The 16630-nt window shown below is 41.8% G+C and overlaps 1 protein-coding gene across 1 annotated transcript in view; it reads right to left on the bottom strand.

Moving 5' to 3' along the window:
- atp1a3b (ATPase Na+/K+ transporting subunit alpha 3b) overlaps nucleotides 1–16630 on the bottom strand; it is a 32328-nt gene that overhangs the window by 8971 nt on the left and 6727 nt on the right. Inside the window, exons 2-9 of the mRNA XM_058052737.2 lie at nucleotides 4022–4141; nucleotides 3349–3408; nucleotides 2637–2840; nucleotides 2447–2560; nucleotides 2204–2338; nucleotides 1987–2104; nucleotides 391–659; nucleotides 114–312 (exon numbers count right to left, since the gene is read on the bottom strand). Coding sequence (XP_057908720.2) covers nucleotides 114–312; nucleotides 391–659; nucleotides 1987–2104; nucleotides 2204–2338; nucleotides 2447–2560; nucleotides 2637–2840; nucleotides 3349–3408; nucleotides 4022–4141 — 1219 coding nt within the window. The remainder of the gene's footprint in view (nucleotides 1–113; nucleotides 313–390; nucleotides 660–1986; nucleotides 2105–2203; nucleotides 2339–2446; nucleotides 2561–2636; nucleotides 2841–3348; nucleotides 3409–4021; nucleotides 4142–16630) is intronic.

The raw sequence follows: 16630 nt of genomic DNA, 5'->3' as shown, positions 1-16630 counted from the left end.
TGGAGGAAGGAAGTAACGTCATGAATTAATTTCTAACACTCATGCAGCGTTTGAATCATGCACATATGTTGTGCAGCGGCGCCTGACCCCCCGCTGAATCTCTCCACACTGACCAGATTGGTCCTCTGTTGTGTCGGCCTCGTGGATCTGGTTGTCGAACCACATGTGGGCCACGGTCATCCTGTTCTGGGTCAGGGTGCCTGTCTTGTCAGAGCAGATGGTGGAGGTGGAGCCCAGAGTCTCCACTGCCTCCAAATTCTTCACCAAGCAATTCTTCTTTGCCATACGCTTGGCAGTCAGGGTCAGACAGACCTGGACACATCACATGGATCAGACTCAAGACCCTCTAAGCTTAAATGCTTAACTGACAGCCAAATGATTCCTACTTACAGTGACAGTAGCCAGCAGACCTTCAGGCACATTAGCCACAATGATACCGATGAGGAAGATGACAGCTTCCAGCCAGCTGTAGCCCAGAATGAGGGCCAAGACGAAGAAGGTGACGCCCAGGAAAACAGCCACGCCGGTGATGATGTGGATGAAGTGCTCAATCTCCTTGGCGATGGGAGTTTTGCCCGTCTCCAAGCCAGAGGTTAGAGTAGCAATGCGGCCCATGACAGTACGGTCTCCGGTGCAGATGACGATGCCACGTGCTGTGCCTGGTTTGGGAGAGGAAGGAATTTCAGTTGTATTTTTTTTTCTGTTTAGACTGGGTTAATTGGTTAATGAATGAATGTTTTAAACAGGCTAAACAGCAATTCCACTTTAATAAAAGAGCGGAAAAAAATGCAAAAACCCTGCCACATTGAATGCATCAGAAATGGAGACACATTACAGGTTCTTAATGGTGTTCTAATAGTGATGATAATAGTCCCTGTAGTGCTTTTGAGCACCAAATGTGGGAAAAATCTATCATCTCCATCATTTTTTGCTCCACCTTTGAGAGAAGAGATGCTCCAACATGGTTTTTAAAGTTGTGGCTTTTCCTGATCAGCCCCTCGCTAGATGAAGCTGCCCTGTGTATACGCCCACCACTGCATGGAGGACATTCATTCATTCATTCATTCATTCAATCATCTTCTACCGCTTATCAACACCCTGGACTGGTCGCCAGCCAATCACAGGGCACATATAGACAAACAACCATTCACACTCACATTCATATCTATGGACAATTTGGAGTCACCAATTAACCTAGCATGTTTTTGGAATGTGGGAGGAAACCGGAGCACCCGGAGAAAACCCACACATGCACAGGGAGAAATCGGGGAGATAGACGAGGGTGGAATTGAACACTGGTCTCTTAGCTGTGAGGCCTGCGTGCTAACTACTCTGCGCCGTGCAGCCTGCATGGAGGACAGTTTTGTAAAAAAAAAAAAACCCCAAAACCTTCACTACACATCTCAGAGCTGTGAAAAAGAGCCGTGTGGACAGATTAAGAGGCCGTGTGTGTCTTTATACTCAGTGCAGCATCTACTCCCAAGCTGCAGTGGGCAGTGTAGAGTAACACACGTCTTCTACGGTACTAAACTAGAGCAGAAGACTAGCAATGGTTTACAACTATAGGAGCATGAAGTAGAAAAAAACGTATTGTTTTAAAACATTCATTAATTCATTCATTTTCTACTGCTTATCGTCACGAGGATTGCTGGGGGTGCAATCTCAGCTGTTGGACTGGTGGCTAGCCAATCACAGGGCACATATAGACAAACAACCATTCACACTCACATTCATACCTATGGACAATTTAGAGTCGCCAATTAACCTAGCATGTTTTTGGAATGTGGGAGGAAACCGGAGTACCCGGAGAAAACCCACACATGCACGGGGAGAACATGCAAACTCCACACAGAGAAGGCCGAGAGTGGGATTGAACTCGGGTCTCCTAGCTGTGAGGTCTTCGCGCTAACCAATCGACTGCCGTGCAGCCCTGTTTTAAAACACATTACGCAATTTCACAGAGATATTATGTTAATAATAACACACCTTCCACACAGTTGGTGGAGAAGAAAGCCACATTTCGGGTCTCCAAGGGGTTGTCATGGGTACAGTCAGGCGACCTGCTCTGAGGCTCTGATTCGCCTGTAAGGGAGGAGTTGTCCACCTATTAAAGGAAAGAAAGGAAAATATGAGAAAGAACATTCAAGAGTTTGTTTGGTCTTGTTTAACGACAATTCTGTGGCGCCCACGCACGCCTTTTCACCTTGCAACCATGTGCTGAAACCACTCGAATATCAGCAGGGATCCTGTCTCCTCCCTTCACTTCAATCAGATCTCCAGCCACCACTTCTTCTGCGTTAATCTGCACCTTCTCACCCTCTCGGATCACCAAAGCTTGCTGTTGTGGACAGATGAAAAAAAAAAAACATTGAACAAAACTGAATTTTGTTTTGTTAAAAACTAATAAAAGCGGTGTGTGTGTGGAATATCTGCTTTAACACATTACCTGAGGCACCATGTTCTTGAAAGACTCCATGATTTTGGAGCTTTTGGCCTCTTGGAAATATGAGAAGCAACCAGTAATGATGACGACAGCTGTGAGCACAATACCTAGGTACAACTACAAAGAACACACACGTTAGAGGCTGAGGTGTTATCATTTTTTTCTGAGAGATGGATCTTATGTTTGTACTCACGTTGTCTCCCGCAGGGTCGTCTTCAGTGGCCGCCTGGATGGCGTAAGCCAGGAAACAGAGGATGGCGCCGATCCACAGCAGGATGGAGAAGCCTCCAAAGAGCTGGCGACAAAACTTGACCCACTCCGGGGTGGTGGGAGGCGGGGTGAGTGCATTGGGGCCATCCCTGAGCAGGACCTCTGCTGCTTTGGCATTGGTCAGTCCCTGGAGAGGTTAGCAGCAAAAAAAAAGACAAATCTCAAAGTCAGTCACTGTCGCCATTTGTTCTTCTACAGCGACTAGCAAGGCTAAAGCTAAAGTGAGCCAGAGCAAAGAGTCAAATCAGGTTTGCAGTGTAACCTGAAAGTTTTGTTTATTTTTAAAATGTAAAAAACTGGTATGATTTCATTAGGATGGTCAACAATCAATGGAAGGATTATTACTCATCTGTATACACCAGTCATTATTTGCACTAAGACCCATTTATCATTGCACTAAAATTAATACTATATCTGCAATATGTCTGCCCCTGCATATGCTCCTGTGCAATATTATGTGTACATTTTGGATATCTTGTATATAACTTGGATATATCTTGTTAAATTATCTTTTTTTTACTCTACTTTTTGTACACGTTTTTTAGCTTGACTACTGCACTGAAAGGAGAAGCTCTCCAATCTTGTTGTAAATCTTGTATAATGACAATAAAGGCCATTCCATTCCACTCCATTACCTGGACAATGTCTGTCTGGTATTTCCTGCATACCTCCTCTACGGACATCTTGTGTTCCGTCTGTAAAGGGGGGGCGAAAAAAAAAACAATAATAAAATATACAAACTTCAAATAATTATTACATCTGGATTAAGCCTAACAGTTGTGCATGCAAGGAAAACTATTTGTCCAACTCAAAATAAGGATTTTTTTCTGTTATGGTAATGGATATATATTCATTTATTTCAACATGTTTAATAAGGACATACATCCCAATTGTCCGAGAAGTGGTAGGAAGAAGCAGAGCTTTGTTAGTCCTACCCCTTTCTCCAACTCTCAGCAATTACTGATAATCTGTTGACATATTATCATTGAATAAGTTAGGAATGGACTCCATGCATGCAGTTCACCTGAGGGACACCTGAGTATCATGGCAGCCAGTCTGCTTGTCGCACTGCGATGTGGCGACTTCCTGCTATCAAGTCTCTAACCGACAAAGAAATACAACTTTCATCCTGAATGAGAGACTTTCAGTTCTCTTCAACAGCGTTCAAGTTGTTTGACATGAGGATATGACAGTCAGCCACACCCTTCATTTTTCAATTACTGACAGAACTAGATTATTGTTACAGTTTCCCTCCTTCACTTGTCTTCACCAGTATTGAAAAAGTAGGATGGTTTTTTTTATACTCACAATGGGTACTTCCTTCTTCAGGTCGTCCATATCCTTGGTCGCCGCCCCCTTCTTCTTCTTGGGGGATCGGTCATCTTTGTCCTGTGTGGTGGCAACGCGGTAACTGTCTGACCGGCCATACTACAGACACACACACATGTTTTATACATGCCTTTCAACTAGAACAAATACAGCGGAACCTCCAAAGACAACACAAAAACGCAGCAAAAGTTGAATATTTTTGGAAATATATGCCTCAAAAGTCAAACAAAACCAGACCCATCAGTAAATTGTAAATCTCAACTAGAATGATTAGATTTGTCCAAAGCTATTTGTTTGTACGGATAGCAAATAGGACCAATGCGATGACAATCATAGATCAGGGAATGGAATTGTCTGGCTGTTTGGTATAACACAAGGAATATAATGTAACATAATGTAATATAATATAACGATGTAATTACATGCACTACACAGCAGTACATGATACACACCCCACTGGGTGACTCCTTCCGAGTCCCTCTTTGCTTTTTTTTTTACACTTGCATAGAGGGTTAACATAGTTAAAATTGTGCAAGCTTACCCTGTACAGTTCATAACAGTTTTATGTTGTCGGCAGTGTGAGCCCGGAACAAGTAAATTCACCGTTTCTACCATTTTGGAAGTCCAACTCTCAGCAATTACTGATAGTCTGTTGACATATTATCATTGAATAAGTTAGAAATGGACTCCATGCATGCAGTTCACCTGAGGGACACCTGAGTATCATGGCTCACATTATGGAATGTGTTCAGCTTTGGAGGTTCCACTGTAGTAGCTTGTGTCCCTTTGTCTCAGAAATAGAAATTATTATATATAATAATGAGCTCTAGATGTAACTATAACACATATCGTATATCATTAGACTTGCTAGTAACAGTACATCATGAGAAGGAGCCTTGAAAAGTACATTGTGTTCAACCACAATTAATATCCATTAAAAATAGGGCCTGTAAAGGGGCTTTCATTAGGTAATATTATTATAAAACATGGCAAACACTAAGAATGCATATAAAAGAGTGGTACAAAAAAATCTGGTATGGATATACAATGTATACAATGTGGTCCAGTCTTTCACTAGCAGGAATCATGGCTAGCAATAGTGAGAAGAAGAAGCCAAAGTGTGAAAACCCTTGTAGTTAAGTCTCATGTTTGGAAACGCCTGGCCTACCCAATGACATATGTAAAATAATAGTATTCATCCCCTATTTATAATGATACACATTGTATTGAATTTCTGTATATTACTGATTGTTTGTATTATCGTGATGTGATAGTGGTGGTATTAAGAGTTGGATTAAGTCCCAATTACGGCCCATGCGTACCGTGCATGTTCTAAAAAAATACAATCACAAGCATTAGAGCATTATGAATGAGGATTAGGTTCACAATGGAAAACACAAGGGGAAAATGCATAATGGGTAAAATTCCAAAAGAAGTGCGTTTTTTTTCCCTTAAACATGACATCACAGGCGCATACTATAAAGATAACACAAGTGCACTTCAGCCTCCCTTTCTGCTTTTGCTGCAATGCAGCTTCATTCCTTCATTCCTTTCGTGCTTTAAGAAATCCACTTCCGTTGCTGGAGCAGACGTGAGCAGCCTATTAATAACTCACATTTTTCACAGTGCTGCACTTTATCATCCAGTGTAAATGGCAGCCTGTTGTCAGAGAGGCAGCGTGACCACCGGGGGGAGAGAGGAGGAGGGTGTGTCCGTCTTCAGTAGTTAAAGAACTGAAAAGACTTACCTATTGGTGATCGATTAATTAATACGGCCAGGTATACACTGAAGCATTGGTTTGTAAGAGCTATCCTGTGATGAAAATGATAATAATAAGCAATAATAATAATTTTCAGAGGATTTGTCTTCTCACACAACTGTCTGAAGCTGCTTTGACCACAAATGACACAATGAGTAAGTGTAAGTCTATGAAAGAGCAGCTCTATTGCTTAAACATCATCGTCACAAACATCATGGACGCCCAAACCACACCCAGTCAAACACAAGAAAAGACAAATATTAACATTTTGCCTCGCCATTAATGTGAACTGGAAGCTCAAGTGAAATTGGGTCTATAGGTACAAGACAGGACTTTCTGGTTGTGTCGTCAATTCCCGCTCCAAACACACAACCATAGCCTTTGTTCGTGTTGTAAGTCTGAGCCGGAGGGAGCGGCCTGACATACATGTACAGTTCTCACACATACACGCACACGCGTGTGCGTGCACGCATATAAACAACCTGGGGCTTGCTATGAGACTGAAGGGCAGGTGTGTAAACTTCGAGCTGCAGCAAGACCAAACAAGCCTTGTAAAGAAAAAGAATGTCATGGAAAAGTACTTTTGTGTGTGTATTTGATGTGATTGTGAAACTGTGCAGGGCTGGTGTGTATTATCAACATGACTAATCACATGCGAATGAATGGCGCTTCTGTAGATCTGTAGCTCTAGCCTTTCATTCAGGCTTTAAATTTACATTAATTTAAATGTAAAATGTAAAGAAACACAATAGACTAGAATGGCATGCAGTAGAGCAAGGATCTCTGCCCGGGAGCAACAGCCCTAATTTGGAACTACAGCATACGCCTTTAAAAATACCGACTTCTTGTACATATCAACAAGGCTCATGCATTACCTGTTAACAGAAGTAAAAAAAAAAAAAAAAAAAAAGCATGTAAAAAATGTATTTGCAGCTAAATTCAATCATCCAGCTCCAACCTTTGACCAAAGTAATGTGGAAATGTGTTTCTTTGTTCGACTTGTTGCTGCTCACAAATCTGCGGCAACCTCCCTGGCTGATGTCGTCGGGGAGGTAATTATTTTACAGAGTGTTCATTATCGTTATTACAGTTTGCACATTCACATGTGCAACCCATGTGCAACTTCAGCTTTGTTTCTGTGATGCCAGCACAGAAGGTAAACAACCATAGAATTTGAAATAGAACTTAATGCAGGGGTCTCAAACACGCGGCCCGCCGGCCAAATGTGGCCCGCAGGACACTAGTTTGAGGCCCCCGCCTTGATATGAAAGTTTAATGTTAGTGCGGCCCGCGCAAGTTTGATATGGATGCTGTATGGTATCATGTACCCAGAAAAAATTATTACGCTTGATTAATGTTCATGTTAAAGGTTAAATAACTGTTAATAGTTATCCTCCCTATCCGTGTTGAAGTGGTAAGTTTTTGGCTATTTAAGTTTAAAGGAAATAACTTAAAGGCGACCGTTTAGGTCACAAGCTCTCGAGTTTGCGAGTTAGCATGTGTCTCAAGACCCTGCAGTTGCGCAATATGTTGTAAATAAAAAGAGTATAAATTCATTTTAATCTGAACAAAAATCATTTGTCTACCCACCAACTATATGTGGTTTCTTAAGTTTTTATTATTTGCCGTTTTATTATTATTAAATTTATTTATTACTGATTAATTGATTTTCTTTATTCTTGATTTGTTTATTTATTTTTCATCTAATTTTGTGCAGAAAAATAAAAATTGAGATATTTGAGAACAGTGGAATGTTTGAGCTTTTATTGTAGAAAATCGGAACCAAAGCACTGAAAAAGTTTGGGGGGGGGGACCTGATGCGGCCCAGCCTTGCCCAGACCCTAGCTCCAGTGGCCCCCAGGTAAATTGAGTTTGAGACCCCTGACTTAATGACATCAAAAAGTGGTACACACGTCATACTACTCAGTACCTTATGAGTAACAAATCAACAACGGGGTATTTTTCTTTGATGCCACTGTAGAATAATTCATTCAAGTGACGACAGAATGAAGAAAAATGACTGCAACACTGGTCAGTTGTACAAACAACATGGCAAACAATTCACTGTAACACACAGATGCTAACGTGAACGGAATGACTAGTATTAAAAGGACTGGAGAAGCTTTTAAATAAACTGCATATTACCTAGTTTTACTTAAGGTGACCATATTTTGACCAGGACATCTATACTGACAATGAGATATTCCGATGATACTCAAAGTTTTACTTTACTTTTATTGTACATCCATACATCTTCTATAACGCTTATCCTTACTAGGTTGCCGGGGTATGCTGGAACCTATCACAGCTGACTTTGGACGGGGAAGAGGCGGGGTACACCATGGACTGGTCGCCAGCCAATCACAGCGCACATATAGACAAACAACCATTCACACTCACATTCATACCTATGGACAATTTGGAGTCACCAATTAACCTAGCATGTTTTTGGAATGTGGGAGGAAACCGGAGTACCCAGAGGAACCCCCCTTCCACACACACATGGGGAGAACATACAAACAAAGAGATGCTCAGGGGAGAACTTCCAGATCTCCTATGTGGCCATAACATACAGTATCGCTATTTTTAAAGTGGTGGCCATCTCAAATGTCACTTCAGAGATGCTGTAGCCTGCGCATAAGCGGTACGCAATGTGATGTAAACAACGCTAGCAGTACTGTCAGAGTGTACGTACGTCTATGTATGGCAGACGCATGTCAGGCTGGCATGACTATATCAATCTATACAATATCACACTATACAAATGTCATAGCGAGGATGGATGATGTGAGTCTTTTTTTTAATGCCATGCGATCAACCTACGCTACGTTTGAGATACTACAACAACAAGGAACTTTGCCAATACTGAAGGTGAGCTATTGTGTCTTACTAATGCTTACTACATTCGGTAAAAATAGCATAAGGATGTTATTTCATGTTTACAAACTAACAATGTTAAACATTTTTAGAAGGTCATAAACAGGTTTTCTATGCTTTAGCTACAAAAACATTAAATTTATTAGTATTGGATGATACCAATTGAATGGAACCAATTAACCACTGTAGCATGTATCTGAAAACCTATTGGTGAAAGACGAACACCAATGACCAAAGAAGCTTGTAGATGAGCAGCACATTTGAATATTAATAGTACTTCAAAGCATGAACAGTTTTACTATACTCCTATATTGTGGCAAGCTGATGTTAATATAAATAGCACATAGCTGACTAATGACAAGCAAATGGTACCGTAGCTTTAAAGAGCGTTTTATTGTTTCACCGTGTTAGTATTGAAGTGCTTATTTTTGTATGAACGTAAATACTTTTCTTACAGTACTGTCTATGGAGGTTTTATGATGACGACGGTCACAGTTTGACTCAGGAACAGATTATTTCGATTTCCTTTTCACTTTTCATTACATATTTAAATACCTTTGCATATGGTGCCGGTGGCATACATAACGCGGGCCACTGTGACGCTTAGGAATGTAGAGAGCGAAGCAGAGTGGAATGTGAAGGAGGCTGGTGACAGACAGGAGCGGACACATGGAAGTTGAGACATCAGTGGGAGGTGCGAAGCTGGGCCAGATAAAGAGTGAAACAAAGCAGGTGGTCCTGCTGGAAGGTGGGGGGGTGGAGGTGTACTTGTTACACGTCAACCCCCCCCCCCCCAAAAAAAAAAATCTCATAATTAGTTACTGACCAACAATCTGTATGTGTGTAGCATTTGACCTGCTCTGACCCCTCTCCCACATATTGCACAACCCTCCGCGTCAGGTGTTATAGAATTGTGCGCTGCGTTTTTTTGCGATTAGTCATCATCCATTGTGTGAGAGTGTGTGTATGTGTGTGTGTGTGAGAGACGAGGTGAGAAGACATTGTGTTGAGAATGAATGAAGGATCCTTGGCTGTGCTGACCTAAACTTTCTGAAAGACAAAAAAAACACACACCCAGCTACCACCCACTACCACTATGACTAAACTATGCCATTTAACGCCTACTAAATATCACAAAATAGTATCAATACACCAGTATCAGGTAGGCATCCTACATGTGCAGGCAGCACGTAGACATTAAATGTACATTCATAGCTATAAAAACATGTTTAATATTCAGTGTGCTCACTCGCTTCTACTTTTTCAAATTGACACAAGCTAAATAGCTGTCCTCTGTTATGCCTGTCAGTAAAAATCATCAGCTTGTAACCCAAGTTATAGCTTGTAGTTAAAAACAAAAAATCAGCTGAAAGATGACTTGCATCTAAAAAAAACACTCGTTAGTTGAGACACACCAAGGTACCACTGTATAAATGACAATTTTAAAAAATATCCCTGCAGTGCTCCAGTACCTTCTCACTTTTAAAACATTTAAAAATTACCATGTTGCTTGTGCTATTACTTTCTGGTAAATACGCTGCTATTAAACACCCACATTTAAATTACTCATAAAATTTTTCAATGCGCTTTACAAAACACCCAATGCAATTTTAGGGTGTTTTGCTGAATTACCAAGAAATTTGACACACACTTTTAAGGGACTGACAAGCAAATATCAGTATGATTTGTTGAAAAACATGGCCACCATCAACCAAAACATGTTTGCAGGGGCACAGCGGGCTTCGGCAACGAATTGGCCATAAGTTATTGTCATTTGTCAAATGCTTCTACAACATTGGGAATATCTGTATTACATGTGTGCTTTTGGCAGTGTTGCACACATGTTTGAGCTATTCAGAGATTCTGACCCCTACTAAATACACCCTTTAAAGGAGGAGTGTGAAATAAACAGACTAGTCTGTATCTCTTCTGTGTGTTTTAAAGATATAAAAACAGATACAAAGAGACATCTCATTACTGCACGTAATGGGGTACACCTATGCTGCCTACAAAGGCCGCTATTAAAATACCTCCAAAAACCTCCAACAAGGTTTTATGGTTTTATATAAATGCTGTGAGCATGAAGTAACAGGTACATTCATGATAACTTGTAATACTTAACAGTATTTTGTCATACTTTGGTACTTTTAAGCATTACCAGAACTTCATTCCTGGGCGTATTGATTTCTCATAGCAACACAGAAACAAACACCTAAACTTAGCATTAACTTTCCCAAATTCCAAAATAAACACACAGCAGCAGTTGCAGCGGCTCCAATATGTAGCAGAGTGTGTGGTGTACCTAGCCGGCTTGGTGTGGCAAGGTGTAATGGTAATGGTTTTATTTCATTTGAACATGCATCAGATTACAATTGAATGCACCACATAATCAGTTCACAGTTTCACGTGTCCAAAAGGAGTAGGAAGAAGCAAAGCTTATTAAATTCTACCCCTCTATCTGGTACTTTTACAATCAGTAACTGTTACATTTGTTCACTTCCTGCTTTCCTAATATAGTTTTTTTTTTTAATTTAATTTTTTTTTGTCCCGTACCGAAGTACAAGGTGATATGACCATCCAATGCCATAATGGGTACCATAGTAAGTGTCAATATAGTGATATGTATAGCACATCATGACTGGTTCAAGACTCTTCATCCTTGTATTTAGCAGATATCAACTGCTTGTATTGTTTCTTGAATTGGCTCATCGTGGTGTCAATATGAGTTTGATCGGTAACAACGTTAATAATAATCATGTCGCTGCAGCTCTGTTAATATGTAAATCGCATTATATGTACAGTCTATCTGTAAAGTCTTAGGAGGCGGAATAAGTGTTTCCAATTATGTGCATTCTTAGCTGTATTTATATCATTGTAAAAATGCACACAAAAAAGACTTATGTGTTCATATCTCATAAGGATTGTTGATGATGCCGTTTTCATTGTCTCCATCTTCTTCTCACATAATGTGAATTTAGCAAACATCAAAGTGTGTCTGTGCCCGAATGACCGACACGTCTCTCTGTGTAATGAAATGAGCCCCTTTTGTTGTTCTAAGGGGAGGAAACAGAGCCCTGTGGCTGGAATTACAGACGCTGCTGCAGGCCCACTCAGAGAAAACAGACATATGTATCCACACACACACACACAACTCTGACATCATCTGTTTGGAAACATGCATCTCTGTGTTTGCACTTTAACAATTGCTAAGCAGTTCCCACCCAAAATGAACCAAGACCTGCCCCATCAACGCAAAATAATGACATACTACTAATTACAACAGCATACGTATTTACCTTTATGTAAAAAAAGTCAATACTGTCTTTTGACCTCATGTGGGCACAATGTATTGTGTAAGAAGTGTGTTTGGAGGGTAGGTAACCATGGTGACCAACACAGAAACTGCAAGGGTCCCCTACTGGGATGCAGGACAAGTAATAATTGATGCATGTGTAAGTGGACACTGCGTTCCTTGCTGTACAGCGTTGGGAGGCATGTGTGAGTGCTTGCGGAGGTGAGTCATTGTGCTGGCTATAGTGCGTATGTTCAGCATCTGTGCACGCATTGCGACACAGGGAGAGAGAGACAGAGAGAGAGAGAGCGAGAGATGGGGGTCTGGGGGATGAAAGATCACTTTTAAGATGCAAGCCCGCTTAGCCTGCGATTTCAGTTAGGTTTCACTTGAGAACACGCATGAGCAAAATCGAGAGAGATCGCCATCACACACACACACACACACAAAAAAAAAACAACTGCTTTGTGCTCAACTGGATTTTTCTCGACTTCTTTTAAATCTCACAAATCAGGAACACCCGAATGAGGAAGTAGTTTTTTCACAATGGACACAAAAGGTGTTGCTATGTACAGCTACTGAGGTAATATTTTTTGTCGATAGAACAGGAAGGGAAACCACCGTTTATTTTAACTTCCTCTGCACTAACACCATATTTTTGCGTTATTTTTTTTACATTGTGTTTCACGCCTAAAACTAGAAGATAAGCCTTGGAATCATCAGATACTCAAAGCATCATATTGTCATACAATTAGCCATAAACGTGACTAATATACTAAGAATCAAATAACACACAGAACACAAAACTCCTACTCCTGGTGTCAAAAGAACTACACACACACACAGCAACACAATAGGTGGATACAAACAGACAATACACAACCAACGAATAATGCAGAATATCAACCAACTACACACACATACACACAGCAACACAATAGGTGGATACAAACAGACAATACACAACCAACGTATAATGTAGAATATTAACCAACTATGATGTGAGCTCTAACCATGTGCTTTCCACCCTATTTTACAAAATCTGTACACACAGAGGTAAGTAGTGTATTGTTAAACTATAGTAGGAGGTCAAATTTGAGCCGTGTAAAATAATGGATATGACAGACTGCACTTCTTGGGCATCACAAGCTGGACCATAACGCGCGACAATGTGAATGCACACCATTTTGCGCTGTTTCATATAATATTTACTCCGCCGATCAAAAGCTTCAGTAAATGTTGACTGTCGGGAAGAACTGTGGCACTCGTTTTTGTGCCTTCATTCACATTCGTGTCTGGTTGCTAACTGCTAACCTGGCACAAAAAGACTTAATAGCTGAGAAGATGCTGTGTTCATTTCATATAGAGTCAATGTACACAGAATCCTCATGTCATCCAGCCGTTATAGCACAGTTTGATAATCAATATATCCATTATCGTGACAGGCCTTGTTAAAGTGCAATTATAAATACAAAAGAAAATACAACATTTACACCAAATAATGAACAAGCAGCTACTGATTGGTTAGCTACAATGTTTTTATGCTCCATCTTCTTAACTCACAGCACTGTGTTTTTGCAAATGAAATACTGTAAACCCTGTATGAAGTCATGTTACCATCGTAATAAACTGCCACATACTCACAGTAGTCATAATTAAGAAAAAGCTGTAATCTGATGTAATCGAGGTACTCGAATTATTCCAGAAATCATAGCACTGCTAGTGCATATTAACACACCCTTTAAGTACATTTGTATCATTTGTATCAGTTAAAATACAAATAGAGAAGAGAATTTTCCCCAGCTGTTGACATGTTCCTGTTAGTGTGTGTGTGTCTAAGTGGAAGATGCTATTGCACGCATTTGTAACCTTGCAAGGTCATTAGGCCATCTGCTGTTCCATGCAGCAGGATGTCGGTCCTCTGGGACGCACTAGGGGGTCTCAAAGTAGGGCTGTTCGGATTAGCGAAACAGTGGATTAGCTCACTGTGAAAAGTGTTTCTTTTACGGCGCTTTTCTGATGCTAAAGACAGATTTGACCACATACAAGATGAATGAACACAAACTTATTATTATTATCTGAATACCTTACAGATGAATTATTTCATTAACTGAATAATGAAACTAAAACGTTGGTCGTTTGTTCATCTCTCCATACACTACTGTCTGCCCACTACTACGCTGTACCTTGCATGTCTGTGCGTCTGAAGAGTAATATTGTAACACTGGCCTTTTTAGAGGTTGGAGTAAAGGTGGAATCTCACCACACTGGCCGTGTTGTAAGAGGGCACATAAGGACTCATCTGTCAAACACAAATGTGCAGATGTGCATGACTACCGATCCGCTGAACTGCTGCCAAATCAGCACTTACATATCAGAAAGCTGTTAGTGCACTGGAATTCGCGTTGCTTGCTGTCTCATTGTGCTCCATTCAAACAAAGTGTCACCCAAAACATCTCCCAAGAAAACACCTTCAATCATGTCCTTTGTTGTCAGGCAACCTAACCCTTCTGTCATTGTACTGGTAGCCATGACCGCCGGCACTGCGTCTTCTCCACCATAGTAGAGCTTTGGAGTAAAGAAACAACGATGACCTTTACATTTTATTAGCATTATGTAAGAACACTGTTAGCATGGATGCTAACTGCAGCATTTTTCTGCTGAGCCAAACAATAAATCCAGATTGTCCTTCAGCAGCGCTGCTTTCAAGGACAATGCCCTCATTACAGGGGTTTTTTATTGAACAGGGACCCTCCAGATGTTTAATGAAGATGTCAAAGGTCGTCAGCGTCACCTTAATTGACCCCTCGGCTAGGATAAAAGAGACAGGATGATTATGCTATAGGAACACTCTTCCGTGTGGTTCTGGTGGTCCAGTGCGGCAGGTGGAGTGGGGAGGGATGTGTAGCACTCTGCACCAAAGCGAGGGTTGGGCCTCTGCAGAGGCCGCATGCAAACGTCGCTTATACAAGTGCACCCCCCCCCCCTTTCACTATAATGCACATCACCTTGCTAGCCACATTTATACACTAAAAACCGCCATAAGGATCTTCTGACAACACTAATCCTCCATTTCCCCACCTATCTCCGCAACCACACCCCTATGAAGATCAACCACCTGACCCCGTCGCCCCCGTCCCATCTGTCTCCCTGATTACCCCGTCCCACAATGCATTGCAAGGAGGAAACAGGAGCCGTGGTAATGTGAGCTTCTGGGTCATTATCCTGTAACAGGATATAGAGCCGGCGAGCCCTCCTCCCTTTTTCCGTGCTCACTGTAAATCCCTCTTGCTGCACCTTGTGTCCTTCCTCACTTGCCGAACACCCCCCATGAAACGTCCCTGTCCTCTATGTCAAGGTGAAAAGGCGGCAATGTGCTCCCAGCATCCACCAGTCACTATCTTTCTTTTTGACACACGCACAATTGAAGCTCTGCTCCATCGCATCACTGCATCTGGAGCTAACTGTGTGCATCCCTGAGTCCAGCCTATCACAGCACTTTGCTGGGAATTTCCACAGCAGAGGCCCCGCCCCCACTTTGACGCAGCAGGCACGTTGCATGCGATGCCCCCTGTGGCCTTGGGGAAAGGACAGCTGGCAAGTCACCGCACAGTGCACCACCACAGTGAATTTGGAATGTGTGTGTGAGGACACAAAATCATGCACAACAGTGATGCACATGACCTTTAAGGGGAAAAACACCCTTCAAGGGTATTCATGTGCTCTTCCGCAAATTTCAACCTTTCTTTTCACTCCACATGTATGCTTCCTTAACCACACTTCCACAAAAGCACCTTTTTTCCCAACACTCGCACCCAATTTTGACGCAGAAGCCTGTCACCTCCCTTTGCAGGGGACACTGCAGCAGGGATGCAGCATGCAGGGGACCCCCTCGGCTGCCTGGTGTCACTGCAATGACGCCGACTCTCTGCGGACAGTGGCCTTTCTTGTCTGCAGCGTCACAATATTGATGCAGTGGTGCACACTAGCATCTGCATCTTGACTTCATTTGCATATGATTTTTCCCCCCTTCATATGCATCTCAATGGTACAGACCCATCATTTATTTTTTGCACACACTCTTTAATCCGTACTGTATTTTGCGTGTGTGTAAATGTATTCACTTGTTAGCGATTAGCGCGTCTCTGTTATGTCACAAATTAAAGGGGAAATAAGCTGGTGAGGCGCTTATTCCCGGTAACCGCATTATGACGCATGGGTCACGGAGGGTACCGAGGATGAAATGACCGAGAAGAGGGCACTGCAGTCGGGGCTTGCGCATCAGTCAGAAAGAGGGGGTTACGGTGGTGATATGAGCGTTTTAGTGATAAACGATGGGTGAAAATGCGTCTCTAATGCACCCCCTCACCCCCCCAAGTATAAACGGATTAGGGCCTACCTAAATGGTTGGCAAGGTTATAGGCAAAACATTCAGAGGACACAGGGCTAGTCTTCTTTCGGGAGACTTGAGCAAACATTTTCCACAGCGAGTCATTGCAAGCTAATAATAACACAGTAATCCGCCAATTTTATGACACATTTTGTGGCCACCATCAGTTTTGTCGCAGTCTTCCTTGAGGCAGTTCCGCATTACAAGGCAATGCCACTCACAAGATAGGGATTTCCGCTCAAGGAAAGGGAAAATTACATCATGGCTCAT

This window comes from Doryrhamphus excisus, linkage group LG5 (assembly GCF_037039965.1).
Source record: "Doryrhamphus excisus strain RoL-2023G ecotype Guam linkage group LG5, RoL_Dexc_Guam_v1.1, whole genome shotgun sequence".
Taxonomy (NCBI): Eukaryota; Metazoa; Chordata; class Actinopteri; order Syngnathiformes; family Syngnathidae; genus Doryrhamphus; species Doryrhamphus excisus.
This window is presented reverse-complemented; position numbering and strand designations above follow the sequence as displayed.